Here is a 27,279-nt window from a genome sequence, read left to right as displayed (position 1 = left end):
CTCTATGGTCAATTAATATTTGACAAAGAGGGCAGAAGCATACAATCAAGTAAAAACAGTCTCTTCAATAAATGGTGTTGAGGGAACTGGACTGGTACATGCAAAGAAATGATATTAGACCACCAACTTACACCATACACCAGAATAAACTCAAAATGGATAAGGGACTTAAATATAAATCATGTTATCATAAAAGTCCTAGTGGAAAATATAGGCAGGAAAATTTCACACATCCCACATAGCAATATTTTTGCCAACATATCTACTAGGGCAAGGAAAATAAAGGAAAAAAAATAAACAAATGGAACTACATCGAATTAAAATGTTCCTGCACAGATAAAATAACCAATATCAAAATGAAAAGGGAACTGACCATATGGGAGAACATACTTGCCAATGATACATCAGAAAAGAGTTTAGTCTCCAAAATATATAAAGAACTCATACAACTCAATACCAGGAAGACACACAACCCAAATAAAAAAAATGAGCAAAGGACCTGAATAGACACTTCTCCAAGGAAGACATATACATGGCCCACAAACATATGAAAAAATACTCAACATCACTAGCCATCAGAGAGATGCAAATTAAAACCACAATGAGATATCACCTCACACATGTTGGAATGGCTATCATTAATAAATCGACAAACAGCAAGTGCTGGCAAGGATGTGGAAAAAAAGGAACCCTCATGCAGTGTTGGTGGGAATGCAGACTGGTGCAGCCACTGTAGAAAACAGTATGGCATTTCCTCAAAAAATTATGACTGGAACTGCCTTAAGATCCAGCGATTCCTCTGCTGGGAATATACCCTAAGAATCCTGAGACATTAGTTCAAAAGAACTTATGCACCCCTATGTTCCTGGAAGCACTATTTAAAATAGCCAAGTGTTGGAAAGAGTCCAAGTGCCCATCAGTGGATGAGTGGATAAAAACTGTGGTACATTTATACAATGGAATAGTACGCAGCAGAAAGAAAGAATTCCTACTTTTGTGACAGCATGGATGGAACTGGAGACTGTGATGCTAACCAAGTTAAATAAACCAGTCAGCAAAAGACAAATACCCTATGACCTCACTTATAACTAGAATCTAATGAACAAAATAAACTAATGAGAAAAACAGAGCCAGAGAGATGGAAACATGGAACAGACTTGTATCTGTAGGAGGATAAGAGGGAGGGAGGGAATGTTAGAAGGAAGGGGAAGGGATTAGTCAAAGAACATATATAAATGACTCACGGACATGGACAAGGGAGAGGGGACTGACTGTGGGAGATAGGGGTGGGCTGGGTGGAGGGGGACAAAAGGGGAAAAAATTGGGACAACTCTAATAGAATAAACAATAAAAAAATAAAGTCGAAAAATAAACTAAGTAACACAAAATCACCAAATAGCTTTTTCTTGAACAACTGGATGAGTTTGTTTCATAATTCCAAGTAGTTAAATGAAATATTTATTAGGCATTTGTAGCAAGCAATATACCAAGTTCTTTATATATGTCAGAGTATACTTTTGAAGTAACTTAAAATTCAGAACCCTCATCCCAATCCCTAGGCCATTCTCTCTCCCTCTCTGGCACTCCCCGGGCACTAAACTAGCCACGGGGCTAGCATCTGAAGGAAGAAGATAACACTTAAGAGAGTCCTGTTAAGGAGGAAAAGCAGTAGGAAAGCCTGACCCCTTCATCCTGAAGTCAGAAGGAGGCTGAAGAGGCACAGCATGAGATGCCCAGAGCAAGGGCAGTCAGTGGAGTGTGTTAGCTACATTATTGGAAATGGAGAGTACAGAGCTCAGGTGCCTCCTTTGGGACCCTAGGAAGAGGTCCCTCACAAATGCACACCCATCTAAGGATGACCACATCAAAGTTATTCCTGTACGGCCCCACTTAAGGTCTGGCCCGAGCTTTTGCAAACTCCCATATATACTCCTGATCATACATACTTAACAGAGAAGCAAAAAACCTCCTCAAACATGTCACCACAGAATTTGGGGTTTAATTAATGTATATAGTACTTTCCACCAGATTCCCCAAAGTACCTTTGTGCCTCCCTCATCAACTTTCCCATTATCTGCTCAGCTTCTCTTTGATCTTATCTGGTTCCCCCTCTAGGTTTTTTCCTGAGGTGCCATGTGTCTGAAAAATGCTGCATGGTATTCCCCTGCCCCTTGAGAAACCCTCCAAACTGTCTGTTTATCAAGCAGCTTTTCAGATACCACCTCCTTCACAAATCATTCCTGAAATAAAGACAAGAAAGTGATCAAGTTTCTCAGACCTCACTCAAACGTAGAGAAATAAACTATACTTAAGTAGCTTTGCATAGTCAAAAGCAACAGAAAATGCATGAATTTGTAGTGAGAAAGGAATACTTATGAATGCTGGTAATTATTCTAAAAAGAGGAAGTATTACAAAGTACAAGTGATATGAAAAGTATGTAATGTCATATTCCTTTGTATATCTCACTATAATCACTGAACATCTCACTATGTTACTGAATATACTACAGGGTTTAACTGTGGCAAGATAAGATGTCACAAGGCTGCTTCAAACAAGTGGGATTTTCCTTTTCTAAAAAAAAACAGATAAAGCTTTCAGTTTTCTATGTATGATTTCTAAAGTATATTTGGATTATTACTTAGTTTACCACATAGTAACCCAGCCAAGAGCTGAAGCCATTATAAACATTGCTGGCTCAGCTGTGCCCCCTGCAGGGAGTGTGTATTTCTTACTGAGGTCCTTGGGGTTTAAAAATATGGGATATGGAGAAAAACTTCAAGATAAAGTTGACTATTTTCAAATCCAATTTTGCCACATCAGTAGGAGGCAAATCCTATTTTGATAACAGAATTTTAAGACATTATAAATCTTTCCAAAATAATCCAGTAGTAAACTTCATCCAGACTGGCTACATTAGGGTCTCTCAATATAAAAAGTGAATTACTGGCTAAAATTTTAGAGATATCTTAATGATTTTTCAGACTAGTCTAATCATAAAAATATTCCAGGATATTCTGTAAGGACTTCATGCTAGACCAATGTTTCATAAACTTTACTTTGCAGGGGAATAACTTTAGGGAATTTTTTAAAAAATGCTAATGCTTGCCCTGGCTGGTTTGCATCATCCCATACACAAGTTTTCAGGTTCAATTCCAGGTCAGAGCACACACCTAGTTTGTGGGTTTGACAACCAGTCAGGGTGTGAATGGGAGGTAACCAACTGATGTCTCTCTCTCCCTCTCTCTCTCTCTCTCTCTCTTTCCCCTTCCTCTCTCAAAATCAATAAACATATTTTTAAAAATGCTGATACTTGGGCGTGGGTCCCACTACTTCAGAGACTCATATAATTCACCTGGGAAGAAGCCTGGGTGTTGGAATTTTTAAAAGATCCCTGGTAAAAATATGCAACCGTAGTTAAAGTCACTGAATTCAGAGCACTGAATCTGATTCTCCCTGGGACAGGCATAGGAGTCAGTGTTTTTGACAAAAACCAAGTGATTCTTATTAAGAAAGATGGATAAACACTGACCTAGTCCAATGTCTTCATTTTCCAAACAAGAAATTACTTATAAATTGACTTTTTTAAAGACAGAGTTAATTTGTTAAATTCTAATTAAAGTCTCTCTATGACATTCAAATGTAATTTTTTTATAAAGATGAAAATGATCATGCTCAAGATTTGAAATGTGCCTTATATGCTATTTGTAAAGCAGATGAAGATATTCACAAACATTCAGCTTCACCCATGTGGAAGAATTTTGCATGCTTTAAACCATGACATTAAGTATGGTCATGGGAAACAGTCTTTAATTCACAGAAGATGAGGCACACACAAAACTAGTGTTTCTTGGTTTCAGCGATGTGCACTTAATAAGCCACCAGAATATTACTTCAAAAGGATAACTGCAGTGGCACAAATTATGTCATCTTCTATAGGGAAGATGACTTCTAGGTGACTTTACTTATATTCCAGGTCAAAAACTTTTAAACATAGCATCGACTTCCTAGAAACCATTGGAGATTGAAACTGTACATAGAATTTCCCTTTCCTGAAGTTGATATAAATAAGAATGAAAAGGAAAAGCTACAAACAAAACAATCTACCTTCAGCACCTAGAGCAGAAAACGGGCACAAACTCCTGCATGGTGCTTGAAAATGGCAGCCTAGGAATAAAACAGAAGAGAGTCCTAATCCCTCTTCCCCCAAATGACACGAAATGAGAATAACTCATCAAAATCCAGAAAAGCCTCACTAATTCTCCCTGGAGAGCTGGGTGTGAGTTCAGCTTATAGAGAAATTAGGGAAAAACATTCTCATCAGAAAGCAGAAAAACAGAGACCCAGCGATTTTGATCTCTACCAGATGGGAGGAAAACAGAGGGCGATGATGAGATGCTCCTCACCACACAGAGTCCACCATCCCTAGCATCCAAACAAAAGGAGACACAGGAATATAAAAAAAACAGACTCTCCTCCAGTGGGAAGCTAGGCTGAAGCCCCTTACCATCACAATGAATATGGAGCAAATGGGAGAAGCCGAGGCAAGCATGATTTTCTAACAGCCAAGGTGCACCAAGGACTGTAGCTGAAATGGGAGGACCCTCCACTTCCCAGTTTGGATCATCCCTTTTGAAAACAGCGAATGTTTCCAAACCAGACGAAGCGGTCCTGGCACAACCCATGCAAAGAATACCCTGAGAAAGTACAGAACTCAGATCTTTTAATTAAAGCTGCCCAAATCCCAGTTGAAGTCCTCCTTTCCCCTTCTGGGCTCACAACATGAAACACCTGAAAACCCTGGCTCTTGAACAGCAGATAAGACAGGAAGACAACTTGGGCAATTTAGAAATGGAAAAATGGAAAATTCACTTACATCAAATTAGTACAAAGAGGAGTTCTGGAAACAGCTCTGTCCATTTTAAGCAAGCAGAAGACAAAAAGAAATGGGACAGAAACTATGTAACACACTGAAATTAATTTTTTCTTAAGGTACAAAGCAGATTAAGGAAACAAGAGTATTGCATTATAGAAAAGCAACAAAATAAGATAATTACACCAGTGCAAATTACATCAGTTATTTGCACTACAGAAGTACCTGTTAAGAAAATGAATTCAGGAATAAAAAGGCTCAACAAAACCTAATTGATGAAACAAAGGAATCAAACAGAAGGGAAACTTCTAAGATAAAGAAACAAACTGAAGACAAAGTAAAAACACCTCACACAACTATAAAACCATTACATTAATTGGAAAAGGCAAAACAGAACAGGTACAGCAAAAAAAAAAAAAATTACTGACTAAGGTCAAAGCAATTAAAGAGCAGCTAACAGATCATAAAATCTAACAAAAAAGTCAATAATGGAAGTAGAGAACCTAACAAATGAAGCATAGAAACTATCCAAAGACAAAGCAGAAGTAAACTGCATTAAAATAAGGAAAAACTGTCTTTCCAGATCAAATTACTACACCATTTTCACTAAAACTTGTGTAAAACAAATAATTGTAAAGTAAGAATTGTTCAGGCATCTGGAAAAAGACAGCAAGTGAATTTAGAAAAAAATGGGGTTAGATTCAGACTTCTTCATAGCACATTCAATAACAGAAAACAAATGGGTATCTATAAAAATTTGAGAGGAAAAGTAACCCTCAGATTTTTTTCCCATTCAGTTTGGAGTTTAAGCAAACACAACAGGTGAACATTCTCCACAATGAAAAGGCACTCATTGAATATTTCCTAAATAAAACACTTGATGATAAAATCCAATCAAACAACAGATGCGTGAGAGGGGGAAGCAATAATAATGCACACAGTACTGCTTCCACTCCTGGTGGGGAGATAACAGAAATTGTATAATGTTTATGGTGACCTAAGTATGTTAATAAGCTTTTAAAGTTTTAAACAAAACTAATAATAAAGTTAGAAGGAAATTTGTATCATGTTTCAAGTGAGTGTAAAATAATATATATTTTTTAAATTTGGCACTTATTTTGTAAGGACAAAGGTTTCCAATAAAAAGAAAGTAAGCAGGATGAAAACGTCTCTTTTCTATGTTCAACAAAAATTTAGTTTTTAACTTCTTGAGAGGATATGTTTGGTATGACTGAAACCAATAAAAATGTACCCATAGCACTTATCTAGTAGTATTTCCTGGCTCCTTGGCCATCCACTCCTTGAGAAATCCACACTGATTACACAGAGAATAATTAGTGGCATTGCTCTTTCAAGATCCCAAATTAAAATTCCCCAAATGAGTGAGCACAATGATTCACGAAGTGTCCCTCCATATGGTTCCATAACCGTAACTAAGTATAAGTTCATCTCAAGCAGAGGATCAAGAAAGCATAAAGGCTATTGCATTCCCCCAGAGAAGAACTGATTGGATTATATTTATTGTAATATTTATATACTCTTTCAGAGACATACAGTTTCCATTCCTCTTAATATTCTTCCTCCACTTCATCTACCACACAATTACTTCTTTCAAAGTGTTATACACAGGGTTATTTTTATTGTATATTAGTGTGCAGTATCAATTAGTTCTAGGGAAGGCATTAAATTCAGATTCTTGCATGATTTGTTTTTCTACAAGCAGATAAAAAACATATATGGCCAGAGGCATTAATCCAAAAACCTAAACCAATTTATACCAAAAAAAAGGATGAACAATTACTTTCATTGTCCAATTTTTTAAAACAGCTTTACTGAGGTATAAATGATATAATAAACTGCACATAAAGTGTACAATATGTTCTTACATATGGTATAAATCCATGAAATCATTATTAAAACCCACATAATGAATATATATATATATATATATTTTCACCAGTTCATGGTTTGACTTTTCATTCTCTCAATGATGTCTTCCAAAGGCTAGAATTTTTAATTTTGATGAAATCCAATTTATCAATTTTATAAGGTCATGCATTTGGTGAAATATGTAATGATCTGTGCCTAAACCAAAGTCATAAAGGTCTTGTTTCCTTGTAGAAGTTTTATTGCTTTAGGTTTCACATTTAGATCTATAATCCATTTTGACTTTTTGTGTTTGGTAGTAGGTATGGATCAAAATTAACTTTTTTTCAACATTCATAGTCAGTTGTTCCAGCACAATTTATTGAAAAGACTCCATTAAATTACCTTTGGATCTCTGTTGATGTATATATGTATGACTCTGTTTTGGGGTTCTCTGCCTATCTTTATTATAAACACTCTTGATTACTACAGCTTGATAATACACTTGAAATCAGGTAGTACAAGTCTTCCAATCTTGTTCTTTTAGATTCTTGTTCTTTTTTACAATCTCTATTCCAGGTCCTTTGAATTTTCACATGAATTTTAGAACCAGTATCCAAAATTATGCTGTGATTTTTATCAGGACTGTATTAAATCTATAGATTAATTAGGGGAGATGAAACATCCCACAATACTGAATCTTTCAATTCAAGTACACAGTGTATCTTTTCATTTATTTATGTCTTCATCAATTTTGCTCAACAATGCTTTATAGTTTTCAGTATATAGGCCTTGTACATTTTTTGTCAGAATTATCCCTGAGTATTTTACATTTATGGTTTAGTAAATGATATTTTTTTAAGTTTTCAATTGATCACTGCTAGATACAGACATACAATTGACTTTTGTTATGTTGATCTTGTATCCTGCAACCTGCTAAACTAACAGTTTTCTACAGACAATGATGGCATCTGTGAACAAAGGTTTTACTTCTTTCTTTCCAATCTGTATGATTTTTATTTGTTTTATTGTCTTATTGTCCTTGCTAGAACCAAACAGTACAATGTTCACTGGTTAGAACTGGTGAGAATAATTATCCTTGTTTTGTTACTTCTGGTATTAGGCTGAGAGAATTCAGCTTTTCATCAAGTGTGACATTAGTTTGAGGTATTTTAAAAACAGCCTTTAAGATGTTGAAAAAGTTCTCTTTTATTCTCCACTTGTTGACAATTTGTTTCAAGAATGAATTTTAGATTTTTCCCCCTTTTTTCTTTTTTGTATTGTTGTTCAAGTAGTTTTCTCCATTTTCCCCCTAGAACTCCTCCCCACCCCACCCGTCCCCACCTCCCACCCTCGATTCTACCCACTTTTGGCTTTGTTCATGTGTCCTTTATACAAGTTCCTTAATGACACTTTCCCTTTTTCCCCCTGATATCCCCTCCTCCTCTGATTCCTGTCAGTTTGTTCTTTATTTCAATGTCTCTGGTTATATTTTGCTCACTTGTTTGTTTTCTTGATTAGGTTGCACTTACAGGTGAAATCACATGGTATTTGCCTTCCACGGCCTGGCTTATTTCACTTAACACAATGCTCTCCAGATCCACCCATGATGTTGCAAAGGGTAGGAGCTCCTTCTTTCTTTCTCCTGCATAGTATTCCATTGTGTAAATGTACCATAGTTTTTTGATCCACTCATTTACTGATGAGCACTTTGGTTGCTTCCAGCATGGGGCTATTGTAAATTGTACGGCTATGAACATTGCGGTGCATAGGTTCTTTTGAATTAGTGTTTCAGGATTCTTAGGGTATAATCCCAGCAGTGGAATCGCTGGGTCAAAAGGCAGTTCCAGTTTTGGCTTTTTGAGGGAATTCCATGCTGTTTCCCACAATGGCTGCACCAGTCTGCATTCCCACCAACAGTGTGCTAGGGTTCCCTTTTCTCCACAACCTTGCCAGCACTCGTTGTTTGTTGATTTGTTTATGATGGCCACTCTGACTGGTGTGAAGTGGTATGTCACTGTGGTTTTAATTTGCATCCCCCTGATGGCTAGTGATGCTGAGAATCCTTTCATATGCCTGTGGGCCCTGTGTATGTCCTCCTTGGAGAAGTGTCTGTTCAGGTCCTTTGCCCATTTTTTAATTGGGTTGTTTGTATTCCTGGAGTGGAGTTGTGTGAGTTCTTTATATAGTTTGGAGATCAAACCCTTGTCTGAGGTATCATTTGCAAATATATTTTCCCATATGGTTGGTTTAGATTTTGTCAAAAGTTTTTTTTCTTCATCTATTTAGATGATTAAAAAAATCTATTAATACGGTGAATTACATTGATTTTTAAATATCCTGGGAAAGACTTCACTTGGTTATATTAAACCTTCAATATATTGTTGATACACTTTGCTAAAATAGTGTTGAAAAATTCTGCACCTTAAGAAGTACTTGTATATTAGTTTCTTTCTTGAAATGTTTTTTACTGGTTTTGGTATCAAGGTACCTCACAGAATGAGTTGGGGAGCTTTAAGTCCTTTTCAGTTTTCTGTAAGTTTGCACAGAATTGCTCCTGTTTTCTACTTAAATGTTTGGTAGAATTCACCATGAGGCCATCTTATTCAGGATTTTTCTTTATGAGGTTTTTAACTACAGATTCAATTTCTTTAATTGATTTTGGGATATTCATGTTATTTATTTCTTCTTAAGTAAGCTTTGCTGATTTGTGTCTTTCAAGAAATTGCTTCACTTTTATTGGTTTTAAAGTAGTTTGTGGTGTTGCCTCATTATCAATAATATCAGGAAAATCTGTTGTGGTTGTCACCTCCCACATTCTTGATGCTGATAGTTGGTCTTTATTTTTTTCTGATTAGTGTGGATAAAGACTTATCAGTTTTATTGCTCTTTTCAGTGAACCAGGTTGTGGTTTCAATGATTTTCTCACTGTTGCTGGATGCTACTTCATTTATTTTCACTCTAAACTTTATTATTTTTTCTTCTGCTTACTTTGGTGTAATTTTCCCTTCTTTTTCTAATTTTTAATGAATATCTGAGATCAGTGATTTGAGGCCTTTTTTTTATTTTTACCTTGAGCACTATGAATTTTCCTCTAAATACTGTATTAGTGGCATCCCACAAATTTTCATATATTGTGTTTTCATTTTCATTCAGTTCAAAATGTTTTCTAGTTTCTCTTTGGTTTCCTCTTTAATCCAGGGGTATTAAAATGAGTTACACACTTTCTAAATAGGTAATTTTTTTAGACCTTTCTGATATTGATTTCTAATTTCATTCCATTAAGGAATACACTTTAATGTGAATCTTTTTAAATTTATTGAAATGTGGCTTATGACTGAATATGATCTTCCTAAATGTTCCTAGTGTACTTGAAAAGAATGTGCATTCTCTCCTGTTGTGTGGCAGAATATTCTATAAATTTCAAACAGAGTGATGGACTTGTTTGAACCTTCTGTATCCTTATCAATTTTCTATTACTTATCAAATATTCAGAGAGGGATACTAAAATCTCCAACTATAATTATGAGTTTGTTCATTCCTCATTGTAGTCCTCTCAGTTTTTACTTCATATATTTTGAAGATATGTTAATGGGTATGTGAATGTTTAGAATTGTCATATCCTTTTGATTAGCTGACATTTTTATCATTACAAAATGACCTTCTTCATTATGAATACTAGTCTTTGCTCTAATATTTTAAAAATACCCTTGTCTGATATCAATCTAGTCACTCCAGCTTTCTTTTGACTAGTATTAGCCAAGTATTTCTTTTTCAACACTTTTAATCTATTAGTGTCTTTACTGAAAGTAGACCTCTTATGGGCAATATATAATTGGATATTGCTTTTTTTACCCTAAAAATCTCTGACTTTTATTTGGAGTGTTGAGACATATTTAAATGATTACTGGTATAGCTAGGTTTAACTCTACTATTAATACTTTGCATTTGCTTTCTAATTGCCCATTCATTATTTGTTTTCCTTATCTTCTTTTGCTGCTTTCTCTTGAATTTTTTTTCATTATTCTTATCACCTATTGTTGGCTTATTCATTATAACTCTATAATTTTTAGTGGTTGGTTAAATATTTAGACTACATACCTTCAACTTATCAAAGTCTATTTGAAGTAACATTACTATTTGAGAGAGAATATAAGACTCTCCCAGGTTTTGGGTTATTGTCTTACCATATTTTACTACAACATCTGCTATAAACTCTGTAGAACATTATAATTATTTTTGTTTAAACAGCCAATTGCTTAAAGAGATTCAAATAGTTAAAAAAAACCTTATGCAGTTACATTTATGACGTTCTTCATTCCTTTTGAATGGATTCATACTTGTATATGATGTTAATATTCTTCTGCCCAAAGGACTGTATTTAACCTTTCATGCACTGCAGGCTGGGTAGTAATGACTTCACTTTTTATGTTTGAAAAAGGCTTTATTTTGGCTTTGTTTTTAAAAGTCATTGTTCTAGACATAAAATTCCAGGTGAAGAATTTTTTTTTTTTTATTTTGGTACTTTAAATATGCTGTTACATTGTTTTTTTCACTTGCACTGTTTCTGGCAAGAAATTTGTCATCTTTTTCTTTCCCCTCTGTATAATATGTGTCTTTTTTTCTCTCTAGCTGCTTTTAAGATTTTCTCTATATGTCTAGTTTGTAGTAATTTAATTATGATGTTTCTTGATATAATTTTCTTCATGTTTTTTGAGGGGCTAGAGGAGTTCACTGACCTTTTGGTTCTTGTCAGTTTACAGCATCCATCAAACTTGAACATTTTCTGATCATTATTTCTTCAAATATATTTTTTCTGCCATTACTCCTTTGATAACTCCAATCACATTGTAGGTAGTAACCTCAAAGTTGTCACAAAGTTCAATGATACTCTCCTATATTTTTAGCCGTTTTTCCTCTACACTTCATTTTAAATAATCTCTATTACTATGTCTTCTGGTTCACTAATCTTTTCATCTATGATATCTAATCTGCTATTAATCCCATTCAAAATATTTTTCACCTCAGACATCGCAGTTTTTTCACTTTTAAAAATTCTATTTGGATTCCACCTCTCTATTTAACATTTTGAACCTTTCCTCTTGCTTTACAGACATATCAAATACACTTATAAGAACTGTTTTATCCTGCCAGTCTGCTCATTCTAACACCTGTATAGGTTGTGCATATAATTTGATTGATTGGTAATTCTTCTTATGATCATACTCTCTCACTTATTTGTAGGAAGTTATTTATAAGTAATATTTGATTAGATGCAATATATTGTGTTTTACCTTACTGAGTGCTCAATTTTGTACTTTTAAAACTATTGTTGAACTTTGTTATTAAATAAATCATTCTTCTGGGTGTTGTTTTTAGGATGTATTTGCCAGGACCTCAACAGCATTTAATCTATGGCTTTTATTCCCCCCTATTGAAGCAGGGCCTTTTTTAGTACTCTAACCATTGCCCCATAGATTATACGGTTCCCTATTCCAGTTTAAGGGAAAAGCAGTAATTTTGGGCTGTGCAAATATTATTCCTTCTAATTCTTTCAGGGGATTCCTTCTTCAGCCTCAAGTAGATTCTTCAATATGCATGTGCTGATCAGTGTTCTGCTGAAAATTTGAAACAGACTCTCTGTATAACTCCAGAGTTCTCTATATTTGGCTTTCTCCTCTCCAGTTTTCTGTCCTAAGAACTCTAGCCATCTTGGTCTCCCCAGCATCTCAATTCCATCTCTTCAATGTAAGGAGTCTGACAGGCTATGCTTGGGTTCTCTGTGCCTGTTGCACAGCCTGGAAAAACTCTCTCGTGCAGCAAGCTGATGGAATCTAATAGAGCCCTTCCCTCAGGAGTCACCTCCTTTTGTTATTTGATGTCCAATGTCTTGAAGATCATTGTTTCACATATTATTTTCTGTTTCTCAGTTCTTTTCTAGCAGGAGGTTTACTCATCTTGGCTAGAAACAGAAACTTCAATTTTATTTTAAGCATTATGAGTTTTGAATATCAAATACGAATTTTAGAAGGCCACATACATAAAGAAATTCTGGATATATAAATTGAGAGGTATAATCTGAAATTTATATACTAAAAATACTTCCCTAGGCCAAATAACAAAAGAATATAAAAATAGCAAGCATTTCTTTCATTCAGTTGGCATGATGTATCTTGTTATCAGTTTCATATTGAACAATTGATACAACATAGTTCTAATGGAAATGTTATTTTTTTGCAATGTTTTTCACTTTAGCAAGTTGTGTTTTAAATGCATTAGTTTTGAGATTTTTCCACCTGTGTTCAGATCCTACTTAATCTATTATATGCGTTAATTTGAGCAAATTTCTTTACCTCTTTATGCCTCAGTTTTCTTATTTGTAATATGACATTTTTAAAACGGTATCTTTGGAGAGACTTCCAGCCAAGATGGAGGTGTAGGTAGATATACTTTGCCTCCTCGCACAACCAAAAGCAGGACAACAACAAATTTAAAAACAAAAAATAACCAGAACTGCCAGAAAATTGAACTGTATGGAAGTCTGGCAGCCAAAAAGCTAAAGAAGAAACATTCATCCAGACCGGTAGGAGGGGTGGAGATGGGCAGCCAGGATGGAGAAAGCGCGCAGCAAGGTGGCTGCTGGCAGACCAGGCAGTCCCACATTTGCATGTGGATAAACGGGAGGAACATCTGGGGAGCAGGACTGACCATGCAATCCAGAGTTCCAGTGCAGGAAAAGAAAGTCGCAAAACTTCTGGAGGTAAAAACCTGTGGGGGTTGCAGTGGCAGGAGAAACTCCCAGCCTCACAGGAGAGTCTGTTAGAGAAGCCCACGGGGTTCTAGAATGTACATATACCCACCCACCTGGGAATCACCACTAGAAAGGCCCAGTTTGCTTGTGGGTAGCAGGGGAAGTGACTGAAAGCCGGCTGAGAGCCGAGCAAGTGGCACTGTTCCCTCTCAGACCCTCCCCCATACACAGAGGCACAACACAGCAACCTGGGCTGCCCCACCCTGGTGACTACCTAAGACTCTGACCCTTCCAACATAAGAGGTGCACTGAGACAAAGAAATATGGCCCAAATGAAAGAACAGATCAAAGTTCCAAAAATAGAATTAAGCAATGAACAGATAGCCAACCTATCAGATGCATAGTTCAAAACACTGGTAATCTGGATGCTCACTAAATTGGTTGAGTATGGTCACAAAAATGTACGAAAAAGAGAAGGCTATGCAAAGTGAAATAAAAAAAATATACAGGGAACCCACAGTAAAGGGAAGAAAACCAGTGCTAAGATCAATGATTGGGAGCAGAAGGAAGAGATAAACATTCAACCAGAACAGAAGAAGCAAGAATTCAAAAAAAATGAGGAGAGGCTTAGGAACCTCTGGGACAACTTTAAACGATCCAACATCCGAATCATAGGGGTACCAGAAGGAGAAGAGAAGAGAAATAAGTGGAAAACTTATTTTAACAAATAATGAAGGAGAACTTCCCCAATCTGACAAAGCAAATAGACTTCCAGGAGATCCAGGAAGCTCAGAGCGTCCAAAAGAAGTTGGACCCAAGGAAGCACACACCAAGGCACATCATAATTAAGTTACCCAAGATTAAAGATAAGGAGAGAATCTTAAAAGCCGCTAAAGAAAAGGAGACAGTTACCTCCATAGGAGTTCCCAAGAGACTATTAGCTGATTTCTCCAAAGAAATCTTGCAGGCAAGAAGGGGCTGGCAAGAAGGGTTCAAAATCATGAAAGGCAAAGACCTACACCCAAGATTCCTCTATCTAGCAAAGCTATCATTTAGAATGGAAGGGCAGATAAAGTGCTTCCCAGATAAGGTCAAAGAGTTAAAGGAGTTCATGATCACCAAACCCTTATTGTATGAAATGTTCAAGGGACTTATCTAAGAAAAAGAAGATCAAAAACTACGAACAGTAAAACAGAGGGGGGTGGAGAGGGAAGAATGGGGGGAAAGGAACCGGTTATAAGCAGCATAAATGGTAGGTACAAAATAGGCAGGGGGATATTAAGAATAGTATTGGAAATGGAGAAGCCAAAGAACTTACACGTGCAACCCATGGACATGAATTAAGGGGCCGGGGGATGCTGGGGTGTGGGGCAGTGCAGGTTGGAGGGGTATAAAGGGAAGAAAAAAATGGGACAACTGTAATAGCATAATCAATAAAATATATAAAAAATGGTAAAAAGGTATCTTTGGGTTAATTCCTCTAAAGTACTTATCATAACCAATGTTCAATTAATGTTATTTTCTAATATTACATAATGTTGCATTTCAAATTAACATTAATAATTTAACCTATGCATACATGAATCCCAATCCAAGTGAAAATATTATATAGATGTAACAGATCCACTGCAATTATCTATGCAACACGTAATGAAGTCTCCTGAGTGGCGTCTCTGCCTGCAGTCTCTCCACCTTCCATTCCATTTTTTTTGCCACTCCAGACTAACCTTGGCCGAAATCTATTTTCAAGTACAGAAGTCCTTCATAATCCCTCTTCCCAGTGCCTACTGAATAGAGGGCAGCCTCTTGACTCTGGCATTCCAGATTTGTATATTAAAATCCAATTCTATACTTTCAGCCTAATTTTCTACTCTTCCCTTTCATTAACCGTGTCTTATAGCCACCAATGAATAAGGACCTTTATTACGTCAGCACTTTTTTCACCCTATTTCTTCGATTTGCAACCCTGATGTTTATGTAGTCACATATATGGTACTCTTCCATATAGTGCATTGTGTGGAGCAGAGGGAGCAGAAAGGCTATTTAAAATTAAAAAAAAAAAAAAACAAAACCTCTGCTCTCCCAGGCTTACAGTCAAGTAAATAAACAGTCACAACGCAAGCGTGGAATGGAAACACACGGGACGTATGATAAAAGGAAAGCATGCCTAATTTTTGCCTGAAAAGCAGGTAAGGTAGGGGGTGGGTCCTGTCAAGGAAAGCTTCACAGAGGGACTGATCTCTGGACTTTTCAAAGACCCCTCTGATCTACTTCTATCAGATTTAACAATATGCATGTCTACTGATTACAAGCACCCCAGGAGAAATAAACTCTACATATATATTAGTTACACTGTGAAATGCTTAGAACAAGACCTTGGGCATAGGGAGAGACTGGGACTCCCTAAGAGACTAGTTAAATAGTGACTAACTACTAACAGCAATACTGGTATTTAAAGTAGAAATGTGTAAACAAGCTAAGTAGGATTAAAAAATTCACCTGCATAATGTGTAAGATAGTGATAATGATATACAATACTTTTCAATTGATCTATACTATCACAAAAAAAAACCCAAAAAATTAAACAGCAAAACTTACATTGTTCACAACTGACACACCCTGACCTGAGACAGTCCCAACAATCCTAGAACAATCTCCTTCATCCATCAAGACAATTTTGATATTCCAATCAAGAGACTGTCTTGATATGTCGCTAAGAGAGCACATATCTTGACTTTATTTTTCCTCATTATAGCATATCGTTTATTGAGCACTTACTCTGTAGCAGACAGTGGCTAGACATTTTATCTCTCATTTAATTCTCATACCAGGAATGTGAAACTCTCTTAAAATAGGCTATTTATTCTGAGCACTTCCACTCTCCATAAAAACAGCTTTACACTTTATTTGTATGTCTTAAATAGTTGAAAAAATTCTTTTACTTTCCACTCAAAATTCCATTTTTGAATATTACATTTTGAATAGCCAGCCACCACATCTATCTTTTTGATAACCGAGGAGTCCGGTTAAAAGAGGCTAACAGCAATGATTATCATTTACTGAGTGCCAGGTATTACATAACTTAATGGTCGCAAAAATAATTCAAGGTTGACACAGTAGACGCGTATTATATATGCAGAAATAGGGATCAGAGAAGATAATCACACTTCTAGGGTCGCATAGGCCTTAACAGTAAGTTTTGGTCCTGATTATACCCTGTGTTTCTAAAACACAACAAATATCACTTGGTGGATGACTACCATGTACCAGGCCCTCTGCCTGTTATGTGTTCAAAGCTTAACACACTATTGCTTTTAATCTTCCCAATAACTCTATTAGGTAATTTTTAGGTCCCCAACACTCTATCTGAAACCCTTGGACACAAATGTTGTTTAGGAATTTATGATGTTTGAGATTTTTGATATATACAGTGTATATTACATAAATCCCATCCCCATACACATGCACACTTTGTTATTAATTACTTTTGGCTATATGCCATATAACATTTCATTATTTTTAATGTGTGTGTGTGCATGCACGCACGCGTGCACATGTGTGGTAGCTTTGGCTAGTTTGCATACCTTTAATGTTTTCTGTCCTGAGGCTGAAATTAGAAAAAAAGAAAACATTTATGGAGTTACAAAATATAAAATATTTGTCTATTTTAATTTTGTGTTGCAGGTTCCCCTGCCTCTAAGTAGATAAACCAGAAAAAAAAAGAAAAAGAAATACGTAAATAAAAGCACTTAGAGCTGGAAAAAATGAAAATGCTGATTTAATTTAAAGGAGTTTTATAAATAAAGCATCAAGGTCTAATGGGATGTGAACACATTCAGTCTCACTGCACAGATCTAAATAGCAGAAGCTTAAATCAGAGAATGAGCAGTAAAAACCTTCACCTCCCCCAGGTCAGATCAATGAATGAATGGATTTTTCTCCCAAACTTCGATGCTTTTCCTTACACAAACATCTCTGCTCCGAGTCTTAGCATTACATCTCCCTCTTCTACCATCCTTCATTTTCTTCTTCCCATCCCTTCCTTCCAGCTCCCTGTCTGCTTTTTTTCTCTCATTTTCCTTCCTGTGTTCTTAATGGCATTCAAGATAAGGATGTCATCTGAGCTAGAGCCAAAAGTTAAGTTCTCACAGATCTTTTGGTATTTCTCTGATGCCCATTTAAGGCTAAGTTTAGCTTAGAGAGTGCAAGGTTATAAAATGTTCTTAACAGACTCGTGAGTGCAGAATTGAATTGTCTGTGCACACATGCGGGCACATGTGAGTCTATCTGTAGTTGGTAACCTCTATTCCTTGTATTTTCACTCTCACTAATCTTCAAAGTGCAAAAAAAAGCAGGGTGGCATCATATTTCTATAAAACAAATATTAGTTCAGTGACTGTGGTAATTGGTAATTAATTATGGAGTTTAAATAATGTTATTTAGCATAAGATTCAATCATGATATATCTTAAAATACCAATACAAGAATTAGTGCAATACTGTTTTTCTATTAGAATGAGTTATTTTTTTTCCATTGAGATGAACTTCAGGAAGACTTTTCTAGCTTTGCCTTAATCAGGAAGCATTTCTGAGCTCCCACTCCTATTATAGTATTTTCTGTGTCATATTACAGTTTGATGTTTAAAATACTGTATTTTCTGTGTCATGACTATTTCTGCTCTTCAAAGAGATAATTTATTTCTCATTAACAGTGAGCATATATTATTTGTATATATACAAATATATGTATACTTTGTAACTTGATTTTCAAGTACTTAGCCTAATACTTAATAAGCATTCAACTGGTATTTGATAAAAATTTGTAAATAAATTAACTTTGGTTACTCCGTTTAGTCTAACTTGTCATTAAAAAGTTAAAGAGAAGTAAAATTCCAAATCCCAAAAGCACTAAGAAAAAAATAACTATAGCTTTTTATACGATTTGTGGATGGGAACATGCTTTCTGAACACAACACCAAAGGAATGCATAATAAGGAGCTTTTCAAAGGAAAACGAAGATAACAAAAGCTTTAAGTTTTCACAAACTCAACAACTCAGTAGTGAAATTTCTAATATATATCCTAAGAATAAAATCAAGGATATAGATATATCTACATAAATTTTTATCACAGGATTGCTACAATACAAGCAAAGCAAAAAAAAGAGAGAGAGAGAGAAAGAGAAAGAAAACCTGGAAATATAATTATAGCAGGTAGCTCTATCACAGTTATTTAGTTTCAGATCTTCAGTAAGATTGATAGCCTCCTCCTGTCTTTATACTCTCAATGCTACCATAAGTTTGACCTGGGCAAAGTTTCTTCATCTCTAAGATAAAAAAAATAACCTTACAAATATCATACTGTTGTACAGAATGTAGAGCCTAACCCTCAGTACAGCTGTTATGATCTCTAACATACGATAATGTATGTCATAACAGAAAAGAAGAAGCAGGATATAAGTGCATTTCATGTTACAGGAGATTCCAATAAGAATGGAAAGATCCCATTCTTTATAAGCACTGCATGTGCCATAGAAAAAAGTACGCAAAGTCCATTCTCCAAAAAGTACTCAAAGTAATTCATTCTGAATGAAGAGATTATAAATAATTACATTTTCTTGATTTATCATGTCTTATTTTTAATTATCTTAGAATAAACTTGTGTTGCTTTAGGTAAAAACATTACAATGAAAGGAATTTCTTTTAGAAAGTACTGCTTACACGTTTCTTAGAAGTATGAAATCTATGTGTATGGAAATCTGCTTAATACCAGCATGTTCTCTCACCATACTCCCCTCTATTCCTGAATCATGCTATTATTTTGCTATGTCACTTGAATGTTCATAGGCTGAACAAATCCACCCTGTGTAATTATAATAAATTGCAAGACCATGGAATTAATGTTGATTAGCAAGTATTTCAATTATTTCTGAACAAACTTGGATGTGGTGTACATAATTCCCAGAATTGAGGAAAACCCTGCTTTGCCTGTCTTCACTCTTGTTCATGGAGAATCTACATAAAAGGTCTGAGTAGGTTTACTAGCTGTCGCAGTTATTTTACCTCCTGAAATGTGGGTGGACAAACAAAAATGTAGTAGTAATTCAAGAGCTTCTAATTAGATTTCCAGTTCCAATAATGCAAACCTGAGTGGAAAATTGTGGTTGACTCCTAGAGCTGGGGTTAGAGGTATTCCTATAATCTCGTTCCCACTGACCTAGGCAATAAGGGAGGTGCTGTCCATCTGTTAAACGCACAGCTTAGGTAGGTGCGTGATAATGCAGAGTTTGAACGATCAAGACTGACAATGAAAAGCTGTCTTAGGATGGATTGGGTGAGTTGAGAGCCCTGTGTCTGGAGGCAGCATTCAAGCAGAGGCTGCGTGACTCCTTAGCATGCTTTTTGTCCAAGTTCACGCACTAGGTGCTACAACTGGATGATTTTATGAAAGTAACACCGAAGTGAAATCCTTTCATTTTTTCATTTGATATACAGACTCGAAAGTTTAGATTTTATAAGCTAACATTTGCAACTTGATCTCACTTTTTTTTTCAATGTAGATTCAGTTTTTAAACTGGAATTTTTCTTAAAAATGTCAATAGATTAAAAAGTAAATCTCCAATCCTACTTTTTAAGGTACATTTTAAAGGAAAATCCACCAGGCATAAGGGTATTTGAAATTTTACCTAATTTACACACTTTTTTAAAAGGAAGTCATGCTTGAATGATAAAAATAATTTGTAGTAGTAATTCTTATATAGTTTAAAAGGGTCTTATTCTATTCTTAAGAGCTGATCCTTATATAAAGTTCAAAAAAAGAAAGTTCAATTAAAAAATAAAAATGTCGACAATCACTTAAGTCAAAGAAACTGAAACAAGGACTTCAGACAGGCCACATTTATGACCAAGTAATTGTTGTATTTTGTCTGGAAATCTCTTAGGTAAGTAAATTCTTTTCTTGTCTGCCCACCCCTCCCCTCCAAGTTTCTACTGATAAAAACTAAGGTACACTTCAAGTGTTAGGGGGAAAAAAACACAGAGTCTTGGTATATAATGCTGACTCCATTTCTATGTATTCTCAGGTGTATATTAAGTGCAATACTTATTGTTTTTTCAAATGCCATCAGCTTGGAAAGAGAAACAAAAAGATTTGAGTATCTTCATGTGCCTTGGATACAGCTGGGCTGCCTGCATTTTATAATCAGCATGTGGCCACCAAAACTCTTTATTTTTAATACTAAGTATAAAAAGTCATTATACATATCAGCAAGAGTGAGAAGAGAATTCCAAAAGGGTCAGCTTACCCAGCATCAAGATTCAAGTTAAATACCATACTCATGCCAGCCATTAGTTACCATCAGTCTGTCTCCAGTCCGGAAACCAGTCTGCCAGAAGCCCAGATAGCTGGAAAAGCAGCCATGTTTTATCATACAACTGATCCCCAGAGGCCAATTTAAAGGAAAATTATATGTATTCTACATTAAGGAGGAAGAATATCCCTAATTTTACAAAAGTGTTTTTTTAAAGAGAACAAAGAATATATATTTTCAAATTCTCTAACTGAAAAACACAACACGAATTTTAAAGGTTAACATGGCACATGAACCTAGTCATTAACCTCAACATAAATAAGTTATTTTTTTTGTACCTATGCACACGTTTCTTGAGAAAAAATTCAATTGAAAATATCTTTTAAAGTTCATGATTGCAATCTAAGAGTGGAAATTACTAACTCCTTTTTGCAAAAAAAAAAATGAAGTTTTAGAACTTGCATCTGAAGGGTAGTAATTCAAAATATTTTTAAGAAACAAGCCAACATTTTTAAAAATATCCGTTAGGCCAATTTGTTAACTAATTAATTTTGCAATTTCTTCTTAAAATATGCTACTGTACATGTAAAATATATGCAGGACTTTATTGGACTCCCATAAATTTAGTTAAGGACTAACAAATCCAGTGAATGAATAACTGTTGAAGAACAATGACGTAATGCCTGGAAGCCTCTGAGTTGAAACTACCCAATTCCTTTGCCAATTGAACCTGAAATTTGTTTCAGGATGACACAGCTGCAAAGCTTACATGACTTCCAGAAAAATGAACATCATCCCCACCAATTATAATTATGTTTGAAACTTTAAATTTAACTATTTTCCATTCTATGGTGTTTAAATAAACTTAACGTCAACTAGGAAATTTGTGTTATCCCATTCTTAACAACTTATCTTTTTATGCTAACATTTCATAATTAATTTTTCTCCCCAAATAAAAGCATCTGGTAAAGACATTTAAATTTATCCAAAGTGTAACTATAAACTCTGTCATCTGTGGAATGTACTTCAGTCTCAAGAAATCTCAGTTACCTTAGGAGTAATATAAATATAATATAAACATGTATGTTAAAAGGCTGCATATATCTTACTTTTCTTTCACCATATACTTCTAACTTCTCAATTTCTTCTCAATATTTAACCTGAATACCAAGATGAAATTTTCGTCAGAGTAATGAGTTTAATTTTTAAAATATAAGGTTTCTTTGCAATTCAAAGACTATACATACATATATAAACTGTCACCACGACTTATCTGTAATATTTCAATGACACAACTTCATATATTCTAAAGCTTTGCCACAAAGAAAGTACTATATAATTTTAGATGCTGCAACAAGCCCTGGAAAAATAAATTGAGGATGTATGTAATTATAAATGATTATGTAATACTGCTTTTAGTTTAAGATTATTTTTACTCTTATGGTTCAGTGCTAAATAGTTATTTATCAGATTTTATGAAGTTTAATTTCTTTGATATACCATTGTCATCCATTTGCTACCAGGACAGTATTAATAGTTCGCTTATAAGTACATCACCACACGGATTTTCAGTAGTCTACAGTAGGTCATGAGTTTAACTGCTAATTTTGGTCAATTGCTTTCACGTTGGCTTGGCCAATCATTTACAAGGAGAAAGCGGACACTGCTGGATGCCTACCCAGCATCCATTCCCCCGCCCCTTTTCTCCTTCCCAAGAGAACCTTTACTGAGTTCGGGAACCAAACTCTCATGTGACTTTGGGAAGGCTTACAAATCTGTTGTTCCAAAGACAGGTCTAAGTTTACATCAAACATAGTATTAATATCATCTGCCTTGTGATGGACTAAAACTAAAACTAAAACTAAAGTTTTTAATTCAAAACTAAGTTTTAGTTAGCTTTAAAACTTTAGTTAAAACTAAGTTTTAGTTCAAAAACTAAAGCTTAAGCCAATGATCATATGGAATTATTATTGGCCTGTGGCTGAAGGAGAAATTCTCTCTCTCTAGATGTGAACAAGGAAGCATGTTGCTTCAGTTGCTGCTGGCATTCATCTTACAACCACAAAGGACTTCAGGGTGGGGGACACTGACACAGTGGGGGACAGGGCCCAGAGAAGCAGAGTAGCAGTGAAAGCCTTGATCACATTTTACCTGAAACCCACTAGCTCTGGACTTTTTGTTACGTGCTGTAATATAATTCCTTACTGGCTAGGGAAATTTATACCATTTTTGTTAGTTTTCCAGCCAAGAATATCCTCACATTATTTTTTAATAGTCATAACTCCAACAATGACTTCCAATTTGAATTAAGCACCTTATTACAATATGCCATCAGTCACTCACTCAAAATTACCCGAGAGGTGTAGTCACAGATTTGGCCTCTTGAACTAAGGTCACTTTGGTGAGAAAAAGAGAGACACTTCTGCTGCTATTAGCTATATTTCAAAATATTACCATTCAAGCTATAGATATAACTAAGAATGAAAATATTACTTGGGAGAATTCTAATGAGATAACAAAAAATTATACGTTTTTACAATTAAAATAGACTTCTCCAAATGGAATTTCTCATTTCTCTTTTCTTACCTCTTTCACACTGTGGACCAGTGAATCCATAAACACAAGCACAGCGATTGGGTCCAATACAACGTCCACCATTCTGACATCCATTTTCACAGACGGCTGCACACAAACACAGCAAGGAGCTCATTACAGAGTACGGTAAATCCCCCAGTACAACATAGTAGGGTGGAGATGCAGCCAGTAGTGGATCTTACCTCTAAAACACAAGTTACAGCTCACATTATGCATTTAATAAAAATATTTAAGTGTATAGTGAGACAAAAGCCTACACAATTCGTGTAAATCACACTGGTGAAAACGACTATCTGGTAAAAGTTGTTTTGTTTTTAAATCATAATCACAAGGATTGGCTGGCTTTAATGCTGATATAGTCCGAAAATAACCATTCAACTCTCTATTTCAGTTCTCTTAACCCTATAATCTATCTCCTATAGGTAAGGGTGTGAGTAAAATATGGGGATAGATGGGGTAAAGGAGGCAGACTCTAAGCAGAAAGAGAAAGGAAGGGAGGAAGGAAGGGAGAGAGGGAGGGAGGAAGGAAGGGAACGAGGGAGGGAGGGAGGGAAGTATGTGGAAAAATAAGGAAGATACGGCAATAAAGTGGAGAGGCTAAAATCAGAGGAAAAAAAGAAGGCAAAAAAAAGAGCAAGGAATTAAATAAGGAAAGGGCAAAACTAACATGAAAAATGGGGGGAAATATCATCAACTCAGCAATAAAATCAAGAGAAATAATTAATGTGTAGAGAGTTGTAAGGTGTAGAAGTTGTAGAGGAAAGAAAGGGGAAAGCCTCACTGTCAGTACAATAAGTTCTTTCATAGAAAATTAACCCACAGTTCAACATTTTTAAGTGATGATGACAAACACGTGCAGACACACTCTTTTACTTCATACTGGAGACAGGGAAACCAGGATTTGGGGTTCAGCTGGCCCAGGTGGTCCAGTGAGCCAGAACTGAACCTGATCAGCTCCCTTCCCCCACAGCACCGCCCGCAGTGTAACTCAGCTCAGCAGCCAAGACCTGTGACAAGACGTCTCCTGAAAGATCACTGTGTAAATTCCTTGAAAAATAAGTATTCCTGGGAACCATACTGCTGACAACTGAATTCAAGAATCATGTCTCCTCCAAGAGAAAATACTGAGAGTAAGAGCTTGTCTCTCAATCCACCCACCTTGTTGAACAGTAACAGTCTGTGCTTACAGATGAAAAAGCGTATTACACTCTATGACCTGAGCCCAAAAATAGGGTTGAAGATTTTAGAGGGAAGTGAGGGGGCAAAGCACAGTATGTGCACTGCAAGTGAGGTGAATATAAAAAAATGGGAAGCTTAATAAATACACTGACATTTAAAAATGCAGTAATGCTATTTCCTCACCAGGAATATTGAACTGGATTACCTATCATCATTCAGATGTTCAGAGTGGCTTCTGTTCTGCTGACAGTAGCAAGAACAAAACATACTTTGAAACAAAAGGTATCTTCATCTCAAAGCATTACGTCCAAAGTTCTTAAAATTCTTTGTGTGCCTCAGGCTTTGCTCAAAGGCAGGATTCTGTGTAAGTCTGCACAACACAGCTCCCTAAGAAGCATACCTTTCCTCTTCTTCATGTGTCCCAAGGAGCACTAACAAATAATCACTGCCTTGAAATATGGGTAGAGCAGTAAATTAGATGAATAGCGGACAAAAGAAAGGAAATAAAGGTCAAGAGAAAGATGGGCTGAACAGGAATGCTGGAAGAAAGCAAAAACCTGAAACAGAACTCTCAATAGTAATTCCACAGAAACATTTGCCAAGATCTGAAGATTTCAATTACTAAAAAGACATACTGCAAACATGTAGCACTTGTCTAATGTAATTAATATTAATGTGAGGAATTTTCTTTAAATACTATCAAGCTGTAAGAAATGCAAATGAAAGCCATTTTCCCAGGTATCTTCTTTCCTTAGACATATGCTAGCTTTTAAGAAGATGTGAATGGGAAAAAGCATTCTTGACTGACTCTTAGGATCTCTCTCTCGGTAAGTAGAGAAAGGACTTGCTTCTCTCAGCGTTTTCCAAAACAGAGCTTCCAAATGCCAGGTAGGAGAATAGGCTGGATAAGCCTTGAGCTTTTCCTGGCAAGAGCTCATCCAGTAGAGAATTTTAAGCCTAGTTTAGACTAACAGTGTGCCTCTCTTCTTATGCATTTTTTCTCGTTTGGAAACACAGTTACTGTTCATAAAAAATTGTACGTTAACATACAACATTGTTTTATTTTATTGTTATTTTAAATGAATTAAACATTTTTTAATTTCTCAATTTTAATTTTAATGTGATAAATATCAGTAGATGCAACCCATTTAAACAAAAGATTTTCAGGAACCTCAATAATTTTTTTAAAATGGAAAGGAGTGCTGTGAAAAATAAATGATGAGACCCACCGATACAGCCATTTGCTTATATTCCAGCTCTCAGATGAGAGTGAGTTCTTCCAGGACAGGGACCAGAGTGTGTTTGCCTTTGTATCCCCGTCATCCACTGTAGTATTTGATGTACCACAGATACTCAAAATAAAATCCTGTAATATGTCAAAATTTTGCAGCCTTTTTTGCACTGTTTTGGGAAACAGAACGATGCAGTGAACCGACCAGGAGCCATGCTGCCCCCAGTATATCCTGTTCACGTCTGTCCAATTCCCAGCCTGTAAACAGTGCTACTAGTCCCTACAACACAGGAGCATGAGGATTAAATAAAATGGTGTATAAAACAAAATGCACGGAGGCTGCACATTAAAGATGTTCTCCCAACCTCCATTCCCTTTCTCTTTTACACTACAGTATTTATATGAAAACAACTTGCTCTACATGTAAAGTGTACATTGGAGAGCAATAGCAAAAAAGGGAAGCAGACAATATGTATAAAATTGGAACAACAAAGAAGTAATTTTCCTTCTTTTGAATTAGTTATAATAAAAGTTATTTTATAAAATAATATTTTTAAACAAAATGACAGAGACAGAAATTTACATTCAACTGGAGTTGGAAAGAAATGTGAATATGCTTAAATTTCCATCATGGAAAGAATGCTGACCACCCAAGATGAAAAAAATGCTTACACCTGGTATGAGACAAAACAAAAGGCAGGAGAGAAGGACATACTATAGATGGAAATCTGATGCTGGTTTCTTAATTGCCTACCATGATCTGGGAAGAGAAAAAAGCCTACCCTGTTTCACAATGATCAGCCTGTGAAACAGAACACTGACCATGTATTGCATAAGTTTGAATATTTCCATTCAGTAAATATTTACTGAGCACCTACTTTGTACAAAGCGGTATGACAAGCATATGTTTTTATCAGACAGACTCCTGTACCAATAACATAGGTACATACACTTGGACATATCATGATTGTTACTTTTACAAAAACATATTAGATAAAAATGCAAACTAAACCAGGTTAAAAAGATGAAAGAAACAAAAGCTTATTGTTCTGACATAGGATAATATGCATCTTTACTATTCGCTCTACCTTCTTTCTTTTGTCTTCCAGAATACCACACTGCCTGTTTTCCTCTTATTTCACTGTCTACTCTTTCTCACTCTTCTCTGCTGGTTTCTCTTCCTCTTCTCCATCTCAAAAATGTTGGACTGAATGAGAGCTCTGGTTTCAACCCACTTCTCTATCTATACCAACTTCCCAGTGACCTTCATCTAGGCCTGTCATGAAAAGATAATCTATATAAAAATTCAATCTATGTGCTCCCAAATTCACATCTCTATCTCCAACCTCTCTGCTAAGATCTGAGTTCATACATCTTTCCCTTAGGAGGTCTAACAGACTTTGTAAACTATCATATCCAAAACAGAACTTTTGATGTCCTGTGTTCTCAGCTCCACCTGACCCCCAGGCCAACTGACTC

General features: G+C 35.7%; 1 protein-coding gene across 1 annotated transcript in view; it reads right to left on the bottom strand.

Moving 5' to 3' along the window:
- FBN2 (fibrillin 2) overlaps positions 1-27,279 on the bottom strand; it is a 249,570-nt gene that overhangs the window by 208,882 nt on the left and 13,409 nt on the right. Inside the window, exon 5 of the mRNA XM_054589866.1 lies at positions 23,382-23,477. Coding sequence (XP_054445841.1) covers positions 23,382-23,477 — 96 coding nt within the window. The remainder of the gene's footprint in view (positions 1-23,381; positions 23,478-27,279) is intronic.

This window comes from Pteronotus mesoamericanus, unplaced genomic scaffold, assembly GCF_021234165.1.
Source record: "Pteronotus mesoamericanus isolate MK-2021 breed Mesoamerican mustached bat unplaced genomic scaffold, CSHL_Meso_final scaffold_167, whole genome shotgun sequence".
Classification (NCBI taxonomy): domain Eukaryota; kingdom Metazoa; phylum Chordata; class Mammalia; order Chiroptera; family Mormoopidae; genus Pteronotus; species Pteronotus mesoamericanus.
Note: the sequence above shows the minus strand (reverse complement) of the source record. Positions and strands in the feature narration are given on the sequence as shown.